We start from the raw sequence: 17,497 nt of genomic DNA on the forward strand, positions 1-17,497 counted from the left end.
GAGGGTAGGGAGGTGCAGAGAGATATAGATAGGAAAAAAAGTGGGAGAGAGAATGTCAGGAAATAAAATTATCATTCAAATCCACCACAGGAAGAGATATACTGTACCATCACCACTTCCTTTACTCCATCTGAGTCTTATGATATACTGTACCATCACCACTTCCTTTACTCCATCTGAGTCTTATGATATACTGTACCATCACCACTTCCTTTACTCCATCTGAGTCTTATGATATACTGTACCATCACCACTTCCTTTACTCCATCCGAGTCTTATGATATACTGTACCATCACAACTTCCTTTACTCCATCTGAGTCTTATGATATACTGTACCATCACAACTTCCTTTACTCCATCTGAGTCTTATGATATACTGACCATCACCACTTCCTTTACTCCATCTGAGTCTTATGATCTATTTATACATTAACAAGCCCTGTAGTCCTATCTGAAAAATCTCAGGACCACCACAGGGTCACTAACACATGGTTGTGTGTGTGTGTGTGTGTGTGTGTGTGTGTGTGTGTGTGTGTGTGTGTGTGTGTGTGTGTGTGTGTGTGTGTGCTTCTGTGTACCTGAGACGGTGAGATTGACGCTGGCCTTGGCGGTGAGCCCAAGCACAGAGGGCACTGCACCCACACAGGAGTACTCGCCAGCTTCAGCGAATGTCACCGACTTCAGAGACAAGACACCAGTCTGGGACAGCACCGTGGAGCCCTGTTGAACACACACAGGTATGAGGTTAGGGGACAGTTGGACACACACATACTCAAATTCTTTATCTCTTGTTCTTCCATGCCCTCTCTGGGTTCTCACAAAAACTCAGTCCTGCTCAGTACAACCACATTCCTTAACCAGTAACAAGTTCACAACAGGGAGAGATGGACTGGTAGTAACACAGGGAGGAAGCAGGGAGAGGTGGACTGGTAGTAACACAGGGAGGAAGCAGGGAGAGGTGGACTGGTAGCAACACAGGGAGGAAGCAGGGAGAGGTGGACTGGTAGTAACACAGGGAGAGATGGACTGGTAGTAACACAGGGAGAGGTGGACTGGAAGTAACACAGGGAGGAAGCAGGGAGAGGTGGACTGGTAGTAACACAGGGAGGAAGCAGGGAGAGGTGGACTGGTAGTAACACAGGGAGAGGTGGACTGGTAGTAACACAGGGAGGAAGCAGGGAGAGGTGGACTGGTAGCAACACAGGGAGAGGTGGACTGGTAGCAACACAGGGAGGAAGCAGGGAGAGGTGGACTGGTAGCAACACAGGGAGAGGTGGACTGGTAGTAACACAGGGAGGAAGCAGGGAGAGGTGGACTGGTAGCAACACAGGGAGAGGTGGACTGGTAGTAACACAGGGAGGAAGCAGGGAGAGGTGGACTGGTAGTAACACAGGGAGGAAGCAGGGAGAGGTCGACTGGTAGCAACACAGGGAGGAAGCAGGGAGAGGTGGACTGGTAGCAACACAGGGAGGAAGCAGGGAGAGGTGGACTGGTAGCAACACAGGGAGATGTGGACTGGTAGTAACACAGGGAGGAAGCAGGGAGAGGTGGACTGGTAGTAACACAGGGAGGAAGCAGGGAGAGGTGGACTGGTAGTAACACAGGGAGGAAGCAGGGAGAGGTGGACTGGTAGCAACACACGGAGGAAGCAGGGAGAGGTGGACTGGTAGCAACACAGGGAGGAAGCAGGGAGAGGTGGACTGGTAGCAACACAGGGAGAGGTGGACTGGTAGCAACACAGGGAGAGGTGGACTGGTAGCAACACAGGGAGAGGTGGACTGGTAGCAACACAGGGAGAGGTGGACTGGTAGCAACACAGGGAGGAAGCAGGGAGAGGTGGACTGGTAGCAACACAGGGAGGAAGCAGGGAGAGGTGGACTGGTAGCAACACAGGGAGGAAGCAGGGAGAGGTGGACTGGTAGCAACACAGGGAGGAAGCAGGGAGAGGTGGACTGGTAGCAACACAGGGAGGAAGCAGGGAGAGGTGGACTGGTAGCAACACAGGGAGAGGTGGACTGGACTTGCCTTCTTCCACTGGACGGTATGTGAGTCTGAGGCCTTGGTCTTACACTGCAGCTCCACCATGTCTCCCGTCATTGTCGACAATGGACCAGCAGGCCTCACACTCATTGGGTCAATGTCTGAGAGGCAGAGAAAAGAGGGATACAAAGAAAGAGGGGGAGGAGGGAGATATAAAGAGGGTGGTGAAGAGAGAGAGAATCATGTCAAATGGATTATGTTCTGGGATCAAAAGCGTACCACCTCAGGGGAGACAGGAGGATGGATGGATACTCACAGTGGACAGAGAGGGTGACTTCTCCATTAAGATCAGCATCCAGGTTATCAAAGTCGGTGGCCATACACCTGTACACCCCAGCATCCGAACGCTTGACGGACTTCAGAGTCAAAAGTCCGCCTGCAACTCCTTCCTTAATGTTTATCCCCTGAGCATGAGAGAGAGCAAGAAAGAGGGAGCGAGTGGAGAGAGGGGGGATTGAAAGAGAGAGAGAGATTATTCAATGATTTAAGAGATGAACAGGTTGTACTATGGCAGTACTGTAGGGTTTGTGTATAGCTGCACTGCTGTATAGTCTGAAATGCAGTACATGTGTGCTGGTCCTTACATCCTTGGAGAAATCAAACTCAGGCTGAGGGTTTCCATCTGTCTCACACATCATCTTCACCTCGTCACCCTCTCTGATTGGCTCAGTGTTCGACAGGACAAAGGTCGCTGTCTCAGAGGGATCTGGATAAGAGCGAGGGAGCGAGAGGGGAAGGGATGGCGTGGGAGAGGGAGAGGGGGAGGGAAATAGAGGTAGAGGGGAGGGAGGGAGAGGGAGATAGAGAGAGAGGGTGAGGGAGGGAGGGAGGGAGGGAGGGAGGGAGGGAGGGAGGGAGGGGGGAGAGAGAGAGAGAGGTAGAGGGAGAGTTCAAAAGGGTGATGAATGACAGGCTGATCTCAGGACTGCAGTTTCTGACATGACATGATGAGAAGTGGATGATGGACAGAGAGCACAGAGAGAAAGAAAAGAGTAAGGCAGACAGACAGAGAGACAGAAAAGAGTAAGGCAGACAGACAGAGAGACAGAAAAGAGTAAGGCAGACAGACAGAGAGACAGAAAAGAGTAAGGCAGACAGACAGAGAGACAGAAAAGAGTAAGGCAGACAGACAGAGAGACAGAAAAGAGTAAGGCAGACAGACAGAGAGACAGAAAAGAGTAAGGCAGACAGACAGAGAGACAGAAAAGAGTAAGGCAGACAGACAGAGAGACAGAAAAGAGTAAGGCAGACAGACAGAGAGACAGAAAAGAGTAAGGCAGACAGACAGAGAGACAGAAAAGGTGAGAGTAGGAGGGAGCAAGAATGAGAGAGAGTGAGGAGACAGATACAGACAGACAGCCACTCACAGTTGAGGGTGAGGGAGAAGGTGTCAGAGTCGATCTGTTTGATCATGTCGTTGGGCATGCTGTACTCCACGGTGCAGTGGTACACGCTGTCCTTGTCAGCCTTCTGGGGCTGCATCATCAGGGTGCTGGTGATGGTGAACAGACCTGATGCTTCCTTTACCACTGACGGCACCATGTACACCTCTGGAGGGAGAGAGAGAGGTAGAACAGAAGGGGCTGACTAGAATGAGACAGAATTTATTCCCGGGATATGCAGTTGTGACTCTAATGACTCCAACCTAAGTGTATATAAACTTCCCTCTGAAGTGTCACACACACATACATTACAGTTGAAGTGGGAAGTTTACATGCACTTAGGTTGGAGTCATTTAAACTCGTTTTTCAACCACACCACACATTTCCTGTTAATTATAGTTTTTGAAAGTTGGTTATCTACTTTGTGCATGACACAAGTAATTGTTCCAAAAATTGTTTACAGACAGATTATTTCACTTATAATTCACTGTGTCACGATTCCAGTGGGTCAGAAGTTTACATACACTAAGTTGACTCTGCCTTTAAACAGTTTTGAATTCCAGAAAATGATGTCATGGCTTTAGAAGCTTCTGATAGGCTAATTGACATCATTTGAGTCAATTGGAGGTGTACCTGTGGATGTATTTCAAGGCCTACCTTCAAACTCAGTGCCTCTTTGCTTGACATCATGGGAAAATCAAAAGAAATCAGCCAAGACCTCAGAAAAAAATGGTAGACTTCCACAAGTCTGGTTCATTATTGAGAGAAATTTCCAAATGCCTGAAGGTACCACGTTCATCTGTACAAACAATAGTATGCAAGTATAAAAACCATGGGACCACGCAGCCATCATACCGCTCAGGAAGGAGATGCGTTCTGTCTCCTAGAAATGAACGTACTTTGGTGAGAAAAGTGCAAATCAATCCCAGAACAACAGCAAAGGATCTTTTGACGATGCTGGAGGAAACATGGAACAAAAGTATCTTTATCCGAAATCGACATAACCTGATAGGCCGCACAGCAAGGAAGAAGCCACTGCTCCAAAACCTCCAGACTACGGTTTGCAACTGCACATCGGGACAAAGATCGTACTTTTCTGAGAAATGTCCTCTGGTCTGATGAAACAAAAATAGAACTGTTTGGCCATAATGACCATCGTTATGTTTGAGGAAAAAGGGGGAGGCTTGCAAGCCGAAGAACACCATCCCAACCGTGAAGCACGGGGGTGGCAGCATCATGTTGTGGGGGTGCTTTGCTGCAGGAGGGACTGGTGCACCTCACAAAATAGATGGCATCATGAGGACGGAAAGTGATGTGGATATATTGTAGCAACATCTCAAGACATCAGTCAGGAAGCTAAAGTTTGGTTGCAAATGGGTCTTCCAAATGGACAATGACCTCAAGCATACTTCCAAAGTTGTGGCAAAATGGCTTAAGGACAACAAAGTCAAGGTATTGGAGTGGCCATCACAAAGCCCTGACCTCAATCCCATAGAAAATCTGTGGGCAGAACTGAAAAGGCGTGTGCAAGCAAGGAGGCCTACAAACCTGACTTAGTTACACCAGCTCTGTCAGGAGGAATGGGCCAACATTCACCCAACTTATTGTGGGAATCTTGTGGGAGGCTACCCGAAACGTTTGACCCAAGTTAAACAATTTAAAGGCAATGCTACCAAATACTAATTGATTCTATGTAAACTTCTGACCCACTGAGAATGTGATGAAAGAAATAAAAGCTGAAATAAATCATTCTCTCTACTATTATTCTGACATGTCACATTCTTAAAATAAAGTGGTGATCCTAACTGACCTAAGACAGGAAATAAAGGTCAAGAATTGTGAAAAACTGAGTTGAAATGTATTTGGCTCAGGTGTATGACTTCAACTGTAGAAGATGCTTTTGTGGGTGTAGCGAAATGCTTGTGTTCATAGCTCCAACAGTGCAGTAATATCTAACAATACACAACAATAAACAACTATTTCAAAAGTAGGGGAATGGAATATATGACGGTATATATAGAAATGATGGACAGCATATGGATAGAATATGTAATGTGTCTGTAGAATACATATTGTAGAATAGTATGTGTACAGCAATAGATAAATAGGACGACCTTGACTAGAATACAGTATATACATATGAAGCGGACACACACAAAAAAAGAGTTGTTTCAACTAATTATTAAAAAGTAACATGTCCCATAGCTGGGTTTTGTTTTACATGGTGGCGCAGCAGGAAGATCGGAATGAACTGAACCAAGAGGTTGTGAGGTCAAATCCCAGGTAAGGAAATTGAATAATAATTACTGTATACATGAACATACCAAATGTAATCATGTATGACAACATGTGTCAAATATGTAGGTTGAAAACATGTTAAATGCACGGTGTGTGTAACTGGTACTTTTTAGGTAAAGATGAACAGAGAACCAGTTCTAGTTGAATCAACACACCAGTTGAGAAAACACATCATTTTAAGTTGACTAAGTTTTTGCCTACTGTCACGACTTCCACCGAAGGTGGCTCCTCTCCCTGTTCGGGCGGCGCTCGGCGGATGTTGCCGCCGGCCTACTAGCTGCCACTGATCCCTTTTCCTCTTTCGTTTGGTTTTGTCTGTCTTGTGTTCACCTGTATCTAGTTTAGTTAATCAGTTAATCTCGCACTACCCGCTAGGTTTTGTCTGTCTTGTGTTCACCTGTATCTAGTTTAGTTAATCAGTTAATCTCGCACTACCCGCTAGGTTTTGTCTGTCTTGTGTTCACCTGTATCTAGTTTAGTTAATCAGTTAATCTCGCACTACCCGCTAGGTTTTGTCTGTCTTGTGTTCACCTGTATCTAGTTTAGTTAATCAGTTAATCTCTCACTACCCGCTAGGTTTTGTCTGTCTTGTGTTCACCTGTATCTAGTTTAGTTAATCAGTTAATCTCTCACTACCCGCTAGGTTTTGTCTGTCTTGTGTTCACCTGTATCTAGTTTAGTTAATCAGTTAATCTCTCACTACCCGCTAGGTTTTGTCTGTCTTGTGTTCACCTGTATCTAGTTTAGTTAATCAGTTAATCTCTCACTACCCGCTAGGTTTTGTCTGTCTTGTGTTCACCTGTATCTAGTTTAGTTAATCAGTTAATCTCTCACTACCCGCTAGGTTTTGTCTGTCTTGTGTTCACCTGTATCTAGTTTAGTTAATCAGTTAATCTCTCACTACCCGCTAGGTTTTGTCTGTCTTGTGTTCACCTGTATCTAGTTTAGTTAATCAGTTAATCTCTCACTACCCGCTAGGTTTTGTCTGTCTTGTGTTCACCTGTATCTAGTTTAGTTAATCAGTTAATCTCTCACTACCCGCTAGGTTTTGTCTGTCTTGTGTTCACCTGTATCTAGTTTAGTTAATCAGTTAATCTCTCACTCAGGTTTGTCTGTCTTGTGTTCACCTGTATCTAGTTTAGTTAATCAGTTAATCTCTCACTACCCGCTAGGTTTTGTCTGTCTTGTGTTCACCTGTATCTAGTTTAGTTAATCAGTTAATCTCTCACTACCCGCTAGGTTTTGTCTGTCTTGTGTTCACCTGTATCTAGTTTAGTTAATCAGTTAATCTCTCACTACCCGCTAGGTTTTGTCTGTCTTGTGTTCACCTGTATCTAGTTTAGTTAATCAGTTAATCTCTCACTACCCGCTAGGTTTTGTCTGTCTTGTGTTCACCTGTATCTAGTTTAGTTAATCAGTTAATCTCTCACTACCCGCTAGGTTTTGTCTGTCTTGTGTTCACCTGTATCTAGTTTAGTTAATCAGTTAATCTCTCACTACCCGCTAGGTTGTCTGTCTTGTGTTCACCTGTATCTAGTTTAGTTAATCAGTTAATCTCTCACTACCCGCTAGGTTTTGTCTGTCTTGTGTTCACCTGTATCTAGTTTAGTTAATCAGTTAATCTCTCACTACCCGCTAGGTTGTCTGTCTTGTGTTCACCTGTATCTAGTTTAGTTAATCAGTTAATCTCTCACTACCCGCTAGGTTTTGTCTGTCTTGTGTTCACCTGTATCTAGTTTAGTTAATCAGTTAATCTCTCACTACCCGCTAGGTTTTGTCTGTCTTGTGTTCACCTGTATCTAGTTTAGTTAATCAGTTAATCTCTCACTACCCGCTAGGTTTTGTCTGTCTTGTGTTCACCTGTATCTAGTTTAGTTAATCAGTTAATCTCTCACTACCCGCTAGGTTGTCTGTCTTGTGTTCACCTGTATCTAGTTTAGTTAATCAGTTAATCTCTCACTACCCGCTAGGTTTTGTCTGTCTTGTGTTCACCTGTATCTAGTTTAGTTAATCAGTTAATCTCTCACTACCCGCTAGGTTTTGTCTGTCTTGTGTTCACCTGTATCTAGTTTAGTTAATCAGTTAATCTCTCACTACCCGCTAGGTTTTGTCTGTCTTGTGTTCACCTGTATCTAGTTTAGTTAATCAGTTAATCTCTCACTACCCGCTAGGTTTTGTCTGTCTTGTGTTCACCTGTATCTAGTTTAGTTAATCAGTTAATCTCTCACTACCCGCTAGGTTTTGTCTGTCTTGTGTTCACCTGTATCTAGTTTAGTTAATCAGTTAATCTCTCACTACCCGCTAGGTTTTGTCTGTCTTGTGTTCACCTGTATCTAGTTTAGTTAATCAGTTAATCTCTCACTACCCGCTAGGTTTTGTCTGTCTTGTGTTCACCTGTATCTAGTTTAGTTAATCAGTTAATCTCTCACTACCCGCTAGGTTTTGTCTGTCTTGTGTTCACCTGTATCTAGTTTAGTTAATCAGTTAATCTCTCACTACCCGCTAGGTTTTGTCTGTCTTGTGTTCACCTGTATCTAGTTTAGTTAATCAGTTAATCTCTCACTACCCGCTAGGTTTTGTCTGTCTTGTGTTCACCTGTATCTAGTTTAGTTAATCAGTTAATCTCTCACTACCCGCTAGGTTTTGTCTGTCTTGTGTTCACTGTCTGTTATATCTAGTTTAGTTAATCAGTTAATCTCTCACTACCCGCTAGGTTTTGTCTGTCTTGTGTTACCTGTATCTAGTTTAGTTAATCAGTTAATCTCTCACTACCCGCTAGGTTTTGTCTGTCTTGTGTTCACCTGTATCTAGTTTAGTTAATCAGTTAATCTCTCACTACCCGCTAGGTTTTGTCTGTCTTGTGTTCACCTGTATCTAGTTTAGTTAATCAGTTAATCTCTCACTACCCGCTAGGTTTTGTCTGTCTTGTGTTCACCTGTATCTAGTTTAGTTAATCAGTTAATCTCTCACTACCCGCTAGGTTTTGTCTGTCTTGTGTTCACCTGTATCTAGTTTAGTTAATCAGTTAATCTCTCACTACCCGCTAGGTTTTGTCTGTCTTGTGTTCACCTGTATCTAGTTTAGTTAATCAGTTAATCTCTCACTACCCGCTAGGTTTTGTCTGTCTTGTGTTCACCTGTATCTAGTTTAGTTAATCAGTTAATCTCTCACTACCCGCTAGGTTTTGTCTGTCTTGTGTTCACCTGTATCTAGTTTAGTTAATCAGTTAATCTCTCACTACCCGCTAGGTTTTGTCTGTCTTGTGTTCACCTGTATCTAGTTTAGTTAATCAGTTAATCTCTCACTACCCGCTAGGTTTTGTCTGTCTTGTGTTCACCTGTATCTAGTTTAGTTAATCAGTTAATCTCTCACTACCCGCTATTTGTCTGTCTTGTGTTCACCTGTATCTAGTTTAGTTAATCAGTTAATCTCTCACTACCCGCTAGGTTTTGTCTGTCTTGTGTTCACCTGTATCTAGTTTAGTTAATCAGTTAATCTCTCACTACCCGCTAGGTTTTGTCTGTCTTGTGTTCACCTGTATCTAGTTTAGTTAATCAGTTAATCTCTCACTACCCGCTAGGTTTTGTCTGTCTTGTGTTCACCTGTATCTAGTTTAGTTAATCAGTTAATCTCTCACTACCCGCTAGGTTTTGTCTGTCTTGTGTTCACCTGTATCTAGTTTAGTTAATCAGTTAATCTCTCACTACCCGCTAGGTTTTGTCTGTCTTGTGTTCACCTGTATCTAGTTTAGTTAATCAGTTAATCTCTCACTACCCGCTAGGTTTTGTCTGTCTTGTGTTCACCTGTATCTAGTTTAGTTAATCAGTTAATCTCTCACTACCCGCTAGGTTTTGTCTGTCTTGTGTTCACCTGTATCTAGTTTAGTTAATCAGTTAATCTCTCACTACCCGCTAGGTTTTGTCTGTCTTGTGTTCACCTGTATCTAGTTTAGTTAATCAGTTAATCTCTCACTACCCGCTAGGTTTTGTCTGTCTTGTGTTCACCTGTATCTAGTTTAGTTAATCAGTTAATCTCTCACTACCCGCTAGGTTTTGTCTGTCTTGTGTTCACCTGTATCTAGTTTAGTTAATCAGTTAATCTCTCACTACCCGCTAGGTTTTGTCTGTCTTGTGTTCACCTGTATCTAGTTTAGTTAATCAGTTAATCTCTCACTACCCGCTAGGTTTTGTCTGTCTTGTGTTCACCTGTATCTAGTTTAGTTAATCAGTTAATCTCTCACTACCCGCTAGGTTTTGTCTGTCTTGTGTTCACCTGTATCTAGTTTAGTTAATCAGTTAATCTCTCACTACCCGCTAGGTTTTGTCTGTCTTGTGTTCACCTGTATCTAGTTTAGTTAATCAGTTAATCTCTCACTACCCGCTAGGTTTTGTCTGTCTTGTGTTCACCTGTATCTAGTTTAGTTAATCAGTTAATCTCTCACTACCCGCTAGGTTTTGTCTGTCTTGTGTTCACCTGTATCTAGTTTAGTTAATCAGTTAATCTCTCACTACCCGCTAGGTTTTGTGCGGGATTGTTTGTATTACTGTCGTTGGCTTGGGTTGCGTTTCTTACCTACTACTAGTAGTAGTAGTAGTAGTAAGTAGAAGTAGTGTATACTCACTCTCTTTGTTGTCCTTGACCTCAGGCAGAGGCTTGGAGTCCTGGAACCAGATGATCCTGGGCTGGGGGTGACCGTTATGGCTCACACACTGGCCCACCTGATACACACACACAGAGAGAGAAGGGGAAAGATACTCAGCAACTGGATGACAATGGAAGAACATTGGAGGACAATGGAAGAACATTGGAGGACAATGGAAGAACATTTGAGGACAATGGAATAACATTAGAGGACAATGGAATAACATTGGAGGACAATGGAAGAACATTGGAAGACAATGGAAGACCATTAGAGGACAATGGAAGAACATTGGAGGACAATGGAAGAACATTAGAGGACAATGGAAGAACATTGGAGGACAATGGAAGAACATTAGAGGACAATGGAGAACATTGGAGGACAATGGAGAACATTGGAAGACAATGGAAGAACATTGGAAGACAATGGAGAACATTGGAGGACAATGGAAGAACATTGGAGGACAATGGAGAACATTGGAGGACAATGGAAGAACATTGGAAGACAATGGAAGACCATTAGAGGACAATGGAAGTACATTGGAAGACAATGGAGAACATTGGAAGACAATGGAAGAACATTGGAAGACAATGGAAGAACATTGGAGGACAATGGAAGAACATTGATTGGAAGACAATGGAAGAACATTGAAAGACAATGGAAGAACATTGATTGGAAGACAATGGAAGAACATTAGAGGACAATGGAGAACATTGGAGGACAATAGAAGAACATTGGAAGACAATGGAAGACCATTAGAGGACAATGGAAGAACATTGGAAGACAATGGAGAACATTGGAGGACAATAGAAGAACATTGGAAGACAATGGAGAACATTGGAGGACAATGGAAGAACATTAAAGGACAATGGAAGAACATTGGAAGACAATGGAAGAACATTGGAAGACAATGGAGAACATTGGAGGACAATAGAAGAACATTGGAAGACAATGGAAGACCATTAGAGGACAATGGAAGAACATTGGAAGACAATGGAGAACATTGGAGGACAATGGAAGCACATTAAAGGACAATGGAAGAACATTGGAGGACAATGGAAGAACATTGGAGGACAATGGAAGAACATTGGAAGACAATGGAAGAACATTAGAGGACAATGGAAGACCATTAGAGGACAATGGAATAACATTAAAGGACAATGGAAGTTTACAGGACAAATAGTTGAAACCAACCTGTGTGGAGGAGTCACCAACAGATATGGCCTGGTTGGATCCAGTGACCTCTGGCATCTCTGGAGCGACTGAGGAAGAGAGAGTTATAATCTCAGATCAGAGCTTTACAAAATGCAAGTCCACTATTCACACATTTTCTGATATATATATAGTTCCAGTGCACCTGAACCAATCACAGGACGGAAACACTCAGAGCCTTGACACAGACAAGAAGAGCTCGAGGTGCCAAGCTCACGTCACCCTGAGAGAGACGAGTGGCATTCATTTACTGTAGCTACAGTAACACAGACACACATATGTACGCAGTGCATGCACAAACATGCATGTACACACACACACACACACACACACACACACACACATACACACACAAACACAAACACACAACCACACACGCCTCCAATTAGGGCAATGGTAAACATCCCTGTGTGGATTATTCCACTGTGACCTCGGTTTCAGTGGGCTGATACGGGTCACAGACAAGAGACACACTCCTTGTTCTCTCTCTCACACACTGCTGTGTGTTCCCTCTGTTTCTATCTCTCTGTCATCAATGTATCTCTCACTCCCTCGCTCATTCACATGCAAGGTCATGGTATCGCAGCGAGACCACAGCTGCCGTCTGACTATAATAATAAACAGCAGACATTTAATAACATTGACATGATCTCCCTATCTCTCCCTTACGTCACTCTCTCACCTACCTCAACCTTTCTCTCTCTCCCACCTCCATATATCTCTCCCGCTCTCTCAGCTCCCTCTATCTATCTCTATCTATATCTTTCTCTCTCTCTGCCCAATCTATCTTTTTCTCTCGAACCTCCCTCTATCTTTCTCTCTCTCTGCCCAATCTATCTTTTTCTGCCCAATCTATCTTTTTCTCTCGAACCTCCCTCTATCTTTCTCTCTCTCTGCCCAATCTATCTTTTTCTCTCGAACCTCCCTCTATCTTTATCTCTTACTTCCCTCTCTCTTTCTCTCTTTCACCTCCCTCCATCTTTCTCTCTATATCTCACCTCCCTCTATGTTCCTCCCTCTCTCCTCCCTCCATCTTTCTCTCTCTCACTTCCCTCTATCTCACTATCTCTTTCTCTCTCTGCCCCATATATCTTTCTCTCTCTCACCTCCCTCTATCATTCACTATCTCTCACCTCCCTCTATCCTTCACTATCTCTCACCTCCCTCTATCTTTCTCTCTCTCTCTCACCTCCCTCCATCTTTCTCTTTCACCGTACCATCTATCTTTCTCTCTCTCACCTCCACCAATCTTTCTCTCTCTATCTTTCTCCCTGTCTCCTCCCTCCATCTTTCTCCCTCTCCCCCTCTCCACCTTTCTCTCGCTCTGACCTCCCTCCATCTTTCTCTCATTCACCTCCCTCTATCGTTCTCTCTTTTACCTCCCTCTATTTTCTGTCTCGAACGTCCCTCTATCTTTATCTCTTACTTCCCTCTCTCTTTCACCTCCCTCTATATTTCTCCCTCTCTCCATCTTTCTCTCTCTCACCTCCCTCTATCTTTCTTTCTTTCTTTCGCTCTCCTCCCTCTATATTTCTCTCTCTCTCTCCTCCCTCTATTTTCTCTCTCTCACCTCCCTCTATCTTTCTCTCTCTGCCCTCTATATTTCTCTCTCTCTGTCCCATCTATCTATCTTTCTCTCACTTACCTCCCTCTATCTTTCTCTCTCCTCCCTCTATCTTTCTCTCTCTTCTCCCTTTATCTTTCTCTCTCCTCCCTCTATCTTTCTCTCTTTCTGCTCCCGCCATCTTTCTCTCTCTCTTTCCTCCCTCTATCTTTCTCTATCTCACTTCCCTCTATCTTTCTCTCACCTCCCTCTATCTTTCTCCCTCACTCCTTCCTCCATCTTTCTCCCTCTGTACTCCCTCCATCTTTCTCTCTCTCCTCCCCATCTGTATTTCTCTCTCTCACTTCTCTCCATATTTCTCTATCTCTCACCTCCCTCTATCTTTCTCAAATCAAATCAAATTATATTTGTCACATACACATGGTTAGCAGATGTTAATGCGAGTGTAGCGAAATGCTTGTGCTTCTAGTTCCAACCATGCAGTAATATCTAACAAGTAATCTAACAATTTCACAACAACTACCTTATACACACAAGTGTAAAGGAATGAATAAGAATATGTACATAAAGATATATATGGATGAGCGATGGCCGAACGGCATAGGCAAGATGGTATAGAGTACAGTATGTGCATATGAGATGAGTACTGTAGGGTATGTAAACATTATATAAAGTGGCATAGTTTAAAGTGACTAGTGATACATTTATTACATCCAATTTTTCATTATTAAAGTGACTAGAGATTTGAGTCAGTATGTTGTCAGCAGCCACTCAATGTTAGTGATGGCTGTTTAACAGTCTGATGGCCATGAGATAGAAGCTGTTTTTCAGTCTCTCGGTCCCAGCGTTGATGCACCTGTACTGACCTCGCCTTCTGGATGATAACGGGGTGAACAGGCAGTGGCTCGGGTGGTTGTTGTCCTTGATGATCTTTTTGGCCTTCCTGTGACATCGGGTGGTGTAGGTGTCCTGGTGGGCAGGTAGTTTGCCCCCGGTGATGCATTGTGCAAACCTCACTAACCTCTGGAGAGCCATACGATTGTGGGCGGAGCAGTTGCCGTACCAGGCGGTGATACAGCCCGACAGGATGCTCTCGATTGTGCATCTGTAAAAGTTTGTGAGTGTTTTTGGTGACAAGCCAAATTTCTTCAGCCTCCTGTATTCAGCCTCCTGAATTTCACCACGCTGTCTGTGTGGGTGGACCATTTCAGTTGTGATATGTACGCTAAGGAACTTAAAACTTTCCACCTTCTCCACTACTGTCCCGTCGATGTGAATAGGGGGGTACTCCCTCTGCTGTTTCCTGAAGTCCACGATCATCTCCTTTGTTTTGTTGACATTGAGTGTGAGTTTTTTTTCCTGACACCACACTCCGAGGGCCCTCACCTCCTCCCTGTAGGCTGTCTCGTCGTTGTTGGTAATCAAGCCTACCACTGTAGTGTCGTCTGCAAACTTGATGATCGAGTTGGATGCGTGCATGGCCACGCAGTCATGGGTGAACAGGGAGTACAGGAGAGGGCTGAGAACGCACCCTTGTGGGGCCCCAGTGTTGAGGATCAGCGGGGTGGAGATGTTGTTTCCTACCCTCACCACCAGGGGGCGGCCCGTCAGGAAGTCCAGGACCGGGCGGGGTTGAGACCCAGGATCCTGAGCTTAATGACGAGTTTGGAGGGTACTATGGTGTTAAATGCTGAGCTGTAGTCGATGAATAGCATTCTCACATAGGTATTCCTCTTGTCCAGATGGGTTAGGACAGTGTGCAGTGTGGTTGCGATTGCCTCGTCTGTAGACCTATTGCGGCGGTAAGCAAATTGTAGTGGGTCTAGGGTGTCAGGTAGGGTGGAGGTGATATGATCCTTGACTGGTCTCTCAAAGCACTTCATGATGACGGAGGTGAGTGCTAGGCATTTCGCTCAGTTAATTTAGCTTTCTTGGGAACTGGAACAATGGTGACCCTCTTGAAGCATGTGGGAACAGCAGACTGGGATAAGGATTGTTTGAATATGTCCGTAAACACACCAGCCAGCTGGTCTGCGCATGATCTGAGGACACGGCTGGGGATGCCGTCTGGGCCGGCAGCCTTGCGAGGTTTAACACGTTTAAATGCTTTACTCACGTTCGCTGCGGTGAAGGAGAAGCGAGCAAAGAAGTTGTTTAGTTTGTCTGGGAGTAGGACATCGTGGTCCGCGATGGGGCTGGTTTTCTTTTTGTTGTCCATGATTGACTGTAGACCCTGCCACATACCTCTCGTGTCTAAGCCGTTGAATTGAGACTCTACTTTGTCTCTATACTGACGCTTAGCTTGTTTGATTGCCTTGCGGAGAGAATAGCTACACTGTTAGTATTCGGTCATGTTTCCGGTTGCCTTGCCCTGATTAAAAGCAGTGGTTCGCGCTTTCTATCTTTCACCTCCCTCTATCTTTCTCTCTCTCTCCTCCCTCTATCCTTCTCTCTATATGTCTCTCTCTTCTCCCTCTCTCTATCTTTCTTTCTCTCACCTCCCTCTATCTTTCTCTCTCTCCTGCCAACACCTTTCTCTCTCACACTTCCCTCTATCTCCCTCTCTCCATCATCTCCCTCTATCATTCTCTCTCTCTTTCCTCACTCCATCTTTCTCTCTCTCACCTCTCCCTAATTCTTCTCCTTTCACTCCTCTCTTTCTATATTGCTCTCTCTCCTCTGTCTTGCTCCTCATTGTTCTTCCAGGTGTCTGTTTGCTGACTAGAACTGTCAGAAATGTAACACATTGTTTAACATGGGTGTCAGTTTCCACATGGAAATGAAAGAAAGCAAGTTAGACGTCATAGAGAGGGAAGTAGCATGCATGGATGCACGCGCACACACACACACACACACACACACACACACACACACACACACACACACGTGCGCACACACACGCACACACACAGCTGAGGGAAATGGAGGCAGGATATATGGTGTCAGGGAGTGTATCATTGTGTCCCATTCTGCTCAGACCATTATACCTGCTGCTGTAGTGTAAACCTCCCTAAGGAAGCCCATTGTTTCAGAACACTTGTCGAGAGTCATTAAAAAACTGCTCCTATTCAGTAGGGAGAGGAAGGCAGACAAAGAGGAGATACAGTACTTTAGGGAACAGTCCTGAGTGGCCTGTTAAAGTCTATAGTCAGGTATTTGACCTGTCGTAATGAATTGTATCAGTGCTCCATTAAGGTACTCTTTATAATGCAGGCTGTATCACCACCGGCCGTGATTGAGAGTCCCATAGGGCGGCGCACAAATGGCCCAGCGTCGTCCAGGTTTGGCCGGGGTAGGCCGTCATTGAAGTGTCACTCAATTCTCTAACCAACACCATTCACCCTCTACCCCCATTGGCCCAACCCAAAATAAGGATATTTATTGATATTGGGCCATCCCCAAACACTATATTCCTGGTGTATTTTAACACTAGGAATAGGATTGCTAATGTGTTGGGGTTAGAGGTTGACAAGGACACAACGACCCAGTCTGGGGTCAGCTCTCATCACCATGGCAATAATTCAGGAGAATTCTGGACGGTCATTAAGATGACATCTATTAGACATGACAGATGCAATTGAACTATTAATAAATTGTGTCAAGTGTGATGTTCATAGGACTAATTGACCTCTGGGCAGCTTATTAGAGATAGTTTTCTCTCAAAGAAAAAAATGAATAATAATTATCTAGATTTCTTACAAAGATGAAATGTTAAGGTGCAAGAAAGAGTTTTCCTTTCACGCCCATTTATTATCTGAATCATTTTACGTTGTTCTACTCAGTATTTATGTTCATGTTCATGTATAATGTTCATGTATAATGTTTATTATTGACTACACTCTGCAATGCAAAAATAATATTGTTCATTCACTAAGTTTATACGTTAATCATTGATTTAGACCAGTGGTCACCAAACTACGGCCCGCGGGCCGGATACGGCCCGTCAGCACATTTGGCCCGGCCCTCTGAACAATACCAGAGACGCTATCGAATTTTTTTCCTATTTGGCCTCCAGAAAAAAAATCCTAGGCCCGGCCCTGTCAAAGAGAGAACGGAATAATGGCGAAAAGGTTAGGTAAGAGAAAAATTGATTCAGAATGCAGGGTATTTAACCTGCAGTGGACAAACAATTTTTTTTTTGTTCAATGCAAAGAAAAGGCTGTTTGTCTCATCTGTCAAGAGACGGTGGCGGTATTCAAAGAATACAATCTTCGCCGACACTATGAATCCCGTCACAAAGACAAGTACGATAGCTTGCAAGGCCAAATACGAGCAGACAAACTCTCAAAGCTAAAAAGTGGACTACTATCTCAGCAGAATACATTTGTACGCCAAGCTCAGCTGAACCAGGCATCCGTTCG

General features: G+C 44.1%; 2 protein-coding genes across 4 annotated transcripts in view; one reads left to right on the forward strand and one right to left on the reverse strand.

The window, feature by feature from the left end:
- Positions 1-17,497, reverse strand: part of LOC115101946 (basal cell adhesion molecule-like) — a 206,667-nt gene that overhangs the window by 12,539 nt on the left and 176,631 nt on the right. For both annotated transcript variants that reach the window (XM_065008009.1, XM_065008007.1), the window contains 7 exons: positions 11,555-11,622; positions 10,343-10,439; positions 3,409-3,591; positions 2,626-2,747; positions 2,298-2,445; positions 2,027-2,142; positions 580-721 (listed from right to left, as the gene is read on the reverse strand). In XM_065008009.1, coding sequence (XP_064864081.1) covers positions 580-721; positions 2,027-2,142; positions 2,298-2,445; positions 2,626-2,747; positions 3,409-3,591; positions 10,343-10,439; positions 11,555-11,622 — 876 coding nt within the window. The remainder of the gene's footprint in view (positions 1-579; positions 722-2,026; positions 2,143-2,297; positions 2,446-2,625; positions 2,748-3,408; positions 3,592-10,342; positions 10,440-11,554; positions 11,623-17,497) is intronic.
- LOC135563953 (mucin-3B-like) lies at positions 649-17,263 on the forward strand. 2 transcript variants are annotated; one of them, XM_065008017.1, is made up of 3 exons: positions 649-738; positions 5,657-5,706; positions 10,367-17,255. In XM_065008017.1, the coding sequence occupies exon 3, from the start codon at positions 12,579-12,581 to the stop codon at positions 13,572-13,574; it is 996 nt and encodes a 331-aa protein (XP_064864089.1). In that variant the 5' UTR covers positions 649-738; positions 5,657-5,706; positions 10,367-12,578; the 3' UTR covers positions 13,575-17,255. The 2 variants fall into 2 exon arrangements, with proteins under 2 accessions (XP_064864089.1, XP_064864086.1); XM_065008014.1 differs by having other exon boundaries at positions 650-738; positions 5,629-5,706; positions 10,367-17,263.

This window comes from Oncorhynchus nerka, linkage group LG3 (assembly GCF_034236695.1).
Source record: "Oncorhynchus nerka isolate Pitt River linkage group LG3, Oner_Uvic_2.0, whole genome shotgun sequence".
Taxonomy (NCBI): Eukaryota; Metazoa; Chordata; class Actinopteri; order Salmoniformes; family Salmonidae; genus Oncorhynchus; species Oncorhynchus nerka.